Here is a 5,714-nt window from a genome sequence, read left to right on the forward strand (position 1 = left end):
TTAATTTCCGAATCTTTTTTCCTTCTGATTCTAGATTTTTTCTGGGAGTTCCGAACCTGGATTTTGAAATGTTTCTAGAGTTCTAGTTTCTGAAAAGTAAAAAAACAATCAATAGAACTCTCTCGAATCATCATCTTTAATTTTATGATTAATAACGGCAAAATGAAATAATAATAATAATAATAATAATAATGAAGAAGGACACCACACGAATACAAAACGAGAAAATAGGACCAAGAAAAAAGGAAACACTGAATTCTTCGAAGAATTTCGGGATGAGGAGGAGAAAGAAAAGTGTCAAAAATTGTTAAAATAAATATAAAAAACAATACTTTTTGTTAAAATAAAATACGCGACGATGAGTGGTGAATTGAAAAGAGAAGAACAAAAAAGGCTGATTCTTGGCTAAAAATTTGAATTTTTGAGCCAAAAAAAATCGAAAAACCGTTTAATTTTGGGGAGGAGTGGTGTGTTACAAGTTATGGGGTGTGGTGTGGTGTGTGATTGACTGATGTTTTTGTTTTGACAGAAATATTTTATGAAATAAGATTTGTGTTGCAAAATGAAGAGAGACTCATTTCGTGAGTGAGACAGAGAAAGCGAATGACCGTTTTTGGGATGAAAAATGAAAAAAGACAAAAATCCAGAAGAAGGCTGCAACTTGAGAAGAGAAGAGAGATGCCGAGGGGGGATTTGAGGGAAATTTGAGGAATCGTATTTTCAAAAGAAAAGAAAAAAATGAGGGAAAAGAAGACACAAGCATCATACAGTAATCGAGACCCGAATTTGTATTTAGGTAACAAGTTTTGTGTAGGTGGGAGGAGGAGGACAGATTTTAGGACAAAAAAAGAAACATGAAAAATGGAAGTTTATCATTTTCTCTGTTGATTCTTGAGCGTTTCCACTATCATCTTTTGCTGCGCGGGCGTCAGGTTTTTGATTTGTTGAACTGCTTGAGGATTCATTCCGTTCGAATTAGCGAGTAGGGCTGCAAAGTGAAAAATAATTAAACTCCAAAAAATTGGCAAACTGAATTATCACAAGAAAATTGGGAAATTTATTTTTTTGGAATTCCGGAAAATGGAAAAAAATCCGAAAAATTCGAATTTTTTCCAATTCTAGCAAAAAAGAAGCTTATTTTACAAATATCGCCAATTTATGAATAGCAGAGCTTTTTCGGATTTTCTAGGCCATTTAAGCCATTTTTTAATATTTCTCGGACAATATATTTTCCATTTTTCAAAGGTTATTTTCAGCACGTTTTTCAATAATTTTCAAAATTTCGAGATTCCTTTCAGCATAACAAAATTTCGAGAATATCAAAACATTCAGTAAATTTTTTAAGTCTGAAAATTCCAAGAATTTTGAAAAGTCTTCCGAAAAAAGAAAAAAATCATGTTCTCAAAAATTACATTTTTTTCCAAAAATTAGAAATCTCCAGAAAATTCAGATAGAAGTTAGATAAAATCTAAAAGAAGTCCGAAAAAATCCGGGAATTCAAAAAAAAAATCTAGGAATAAAAACTCACCCAAAAGCATGGCTGTCTGATGTTGCTGGGCCACTGCCGCCTGCTGCTCTTGTTGTGCCTTTTTGGCTCGTTCCGCTGCTTCGGCTCGTTGAGCGGCCTGCTGTGCGGCCTGAGCCTGTTGTGCAGCTTGAGCCTGAAGAGCTTGTGCTTGAAGAGCCTGCGCTTGCGCCATGATTAGTGCCATTTGATTATTCATCCCATTATTTCCAGCCACATTTCGTCCTCCAGCCGTCACCGCATTCAGTTGCTGAGCCATATACATCTGCATCTGGAATTTCAGATATTAGTAAGAGAAAGCGAATCAAATCAATACCATTTGCTGCATCATTGGATTCTTCATCGAATTCTGCATTAACTGATTCATCATCGCCGCCGCTTGCTGTTGTGGTGTCATCGACTTCTTCGCAGCCGAACTGCTTGATTTCGCTGCAGATGAAAGCTGAAAATGGAATTTTAAATTTTAAAAGAGAATTCAGAGGATTCCGAACCGGTGTCGACGACTTCATAGCCTGCGTAGGCGTGCTTGTTCCAGATGCCGATTGTGGTAGTCGTGGTCCAAGTGGTGTTGATGATACCGTAGCTGTGGATGACGTTGGAATTTGTTCTGCAACAAAAATGTTGGTCTGATGGCCTAGGGTTTCCACTTCCATTAATAAGAAAGAAACTTACGCGTCGAATGATTAGACGACGAGACGGCGGCCGCTTTCGCCTCGACCATCTGTTCCAGTTGTCCCTCGGCGATTCGCTTCTCGAATTCCTTTTCTTGAAGTGTAATCTTCTGGAATGCCCGCTTCAGAAGGGCCGTCTGATCCATTCGATTCTTCTTCTTTTGTGCAGTACTGACACATTCCGAGCAGTACAAATGAACGTCGTCTCCGGAACCCATCATCTTCCACGTGTGAGCCCAATCCGTTTTGCACTCCTCGCATTCGTACGCTGGTCCCGCGTATTTCCTAGAAATTTTGAGCGATAAGTTTTTGGTGCAAATCAAAGGGGTCAAATGGGCGTGGCTAAATAGTCTCCGCCTCCTTTTTGGGAAAGGGGCGGAGTCTAGGTATGGCTTACAGTAAAAATCCTCAGTTAGGTTCAAAAAACAAGCCCCGCCCATTCCAAAAAGTTAGTCTCCGCCCCTTTTACGCTCAAAATCTCGGATGATTTTTTTTTCGAAAAAATAGGCCACGCCCACAAAATTGAATTCCAAGCCTTCAAACTTCGGGGAATGCAGAAAAATGTTCAGAAATTTTAGGCCACGCCCACATCTTCCTAAATCATAATTAGGTGATTTCTAGTAGAGTTTTCGTTTTTGAGTTACAAAAAAAGTCAAAGCTTTAGGCGACGCCCACAATCCGGCGTTTTCAAATTTCCAATTATTTTTTTCTCAAAATTAGAAGTTCAAATCTTCCACTTTAGCTGAAAAAAGAGGCCACGCCTACAACTCGCCAAATCAAAAAAAAACTCACTTCTCAGCAGTGCGATCCTTACAAACAGCCGAAACAACCAGATCCAACCCGTTCAATGCCATGAAAGCCGATGCATTTGGATTTGGCAAAAACCAGATATCATGAGGTTGGGCTCTGGGCGTCGCCATGTTCATCAACGACTTATCAGCCTGAGCGCGGAACGAAATACGGGCGGCAGCGATTCGTTGAGCGGGCGTGTGTTGATTATTTGTCATCTTTTGGGATTGAGTGATTTGTACATGTTGCTGTTGTGGAATCGATTGTTGTTGTTGTAGATTCACAGATGACGTCGACGATGAAGCTGCCGCCTGCTCTGCCGCTTCTTTTTGTTGTTGAATCTGTTTCGTGTTCATTGATATCAGCTGCGCGAATAGTTGCGTCGTCTGAGCTGGATTCTTTTTCGCCAGTAGATAGGCTTGTTTCGCTGCGGGCGTTTGTCCAGCCAGTTTTCCGAGAAGATCCAGCTGTTGTTGTACTGTCAAATTGGCAAGGCTCGCCATTGTTTTACTCGCATTCTGCTGAGCAATGTTCTTTCCGTTGGCTGATAGCTTCTGGGCTAGTGCTGGTTTATGAGCTGCAGCCGCTGTCTTCGCCGCTTCTTCCATATCCAATTGTTTCGTTTCGGCGGCGAGCTGGAAAATGATTGAAGTTGTTTTGTTTCAAGGTACCTGCCCATCTAATACAAGTTTTATGGTAGTTTCGAGAAGAGCATCTGCGTCATCGTTTTTAACCAAAAAATTAGATTTGTAGGGGTAATAACTATAGGTAAAGTTGCGTTTAGAACGATTCCAATGTTCGATTATTTGCTGAATTTGTAGATTTTCAAGTACCATAGCCTAGAAACCGAAAATTCGACGAATTAGCTTTTGATCTGAATATCTAGAATGCTTCGAGAAGGCCGAAAATTCAGAAAATTTCAAAAAATTGATTTTTGTCGAAAAGAGAAACATGCCGGGAAAAGTGAAAGAATAGACCAATTTTGCATTTATTCTTTTCCCGAAAATTCAGAAAGTTTGAAAACTTTGAAACACTCAAAAAACTGTTTTGAAAAAACTCGAAAAAATCATTTCGAGGTAATTTTCAGGTTTTGGTGATTTTGACTTTCAAAACCCGGTAATTTTTCAAGCTCACCTTATTAATCGCCCTGGATTGACTCTCTCGCATCCTCTTCAACACATGCAGCTTGGCTTCCTCATCTCGTAACAGTTGCTCAGCTTCTTTTCTCATTTTCAGCCGTTCTTTCAACTGCTCCGCATCTGGTTCTCGATTCTTCATCTTCTCGTAGTGATGTCGTACCACTTCCATTTCCGACTCATGAATCGATGAATTCTCGCTCTCGTCAGTCATCGCATAGACTTCACCGTCGTCGTTGGCTCGTAATCCAAATCGGAAACACGTCTGATCGAATTCTTGACCATTTTCTAACCTTCTTTTCTTCGGTTTTACTTCTGTTTTCTCTCCTGATCCTCCCCCAGCCCCCTCTTCTCCTCCTTCTCCATCCTCATTCTCCTCGTTCACCCGTTTCAGTGGTCCCTGTACGATATCATCTTTCAATTTGATCTTTTCCTGTGCTTTCAACGCCGACGCTCGTGTACTCCTCCGTCTCAAGTCTCCAGGTGACAACTGAAGATCGTCGGCTTCAACCATCAACGACGTCGACGCTCCATTCAAATCTTTTGTAGGCGTCGTGTGAAACATCACTCCGTTTTGAAGATGTGTTAGGGCTCCAGAAGCGGTGGATGATGACGTAGCAGCTTCCTCGATGCTCATTCCGTTCCCATTCTTTTCCGAGTGACCGTTGAGTGGTGACGGAGGCACTTGTTGAACCTTTAAAACCTTTAGGACCGTTTTTGGTGTTTTTTGGATAGCTAAAATTTTTTATATTTGGTGGTCTAGAAAATCAAAATTCGGTCATTAATTTCTGAAGTATGTATCATGCTTTTAAGCCTATATTTTTCTGAACATTCTCTTATTTTAAAAACCGGCCTAGAAAACCAAAACTCGGCCATAGAGAAATTGTTTCAGGTAAATTAACTTTAAATGACTTAGAAATCCATTTTTTATTAGATTTTCAGATTTTAGGAAAATTTTCGTTTTTCAAAATGTCAAACTCCTACCTGTGCCATTTTTCAAGAGAAAACCAAATTTTCCAGGTGATTAGTAGACAAAAATCGAGATATCAGCAACAGCAGTGGCACTCGTCGTTTTTGAAAACTTGCATTGACTTGTGGTTGAGAACAGCACAGACTCTCTCTGTCTCTCTGTCTCTCTATCTATTTTTTTTCTCTTTCTTTCTTTTTTCACTTTTTCTTCTTTGTGTGTTCTTCTTCTTCTTTTTCTGGAAAAACGGAAAAAATGAGTTAAAGCCAGAGAGATCGAGAGACGCAGGTAAAGAACGATAAGAGAGACGCAGAGAGGTGAGACAAAAGATTTGAATATATCCCAAAAACGAAGAAGGGCGGTTCGGTGGGAGAAGACCGTGACGTCACATCATCACCACTTCTTCTTCTTCTTCTTTCACTCAAAATGAAATGAGCGAAAAAGGAGCGACGAGAGAGTGAGAGAGTGGGCAGAGAAACTAGGAGCCGGTATGAGAGAGTATGAGATTGGAAGAGACGCAGAGAAAAATGTATAATTTCAAAATTGAGTTTGAGAGTCGTCTCTTCGAATGAAGCAAATTCGGGAAAATTTGGGAATCTTTATGAGGAATTCGTCAGGGGAAAATG

The 5,714-nt window shown here is 40.0% G+C and overlaps 1 protein-coding gene across 1 annotated transcript; it reads right to left on the reverse strand.

Moving 5' to 3' along the window:
• Positions 1–872: 872 nt before the first annotated feature.
• Cbr-dcp-66 lies at positions 873–5,114 on the reverse strand (the record flags this gene model as incomplete). Its single annotated transcript, XM_045242506.1, has 8 exons — positions 873–988; positions 1,529–1,796; positions 1,842–1,967; positions 2,017–2,132; positions 2,198–2,481; positions 2,989–3,620; positions 4,120–4,815; positions 5,106–5,114. 8 exons carry the CDS (start codon positions 5,112–5,114, stop codon positions 873–875), a joined length of 2,247 nt encoding a protein of 748 aa, XP_045094697.1.
• Positions 5,115–5,714: the final 600 nt, after the last annotated feature.

The sequence above is a fragment of the Caenorhabditis briggsae genome, assembly GCF_000004555.2.
Source record: "Caenorhabditis briggsae complete genome, chrI, whole genome shotgun sequence".
In the NCBI taxonomy this organism is placed as follows: Eukaryota; Metazoa; Nematoda; class Chromadorea; order Rhabditida; family Rhabditidae; genus Caenorhabditis; species Caenorhabditis briggsae.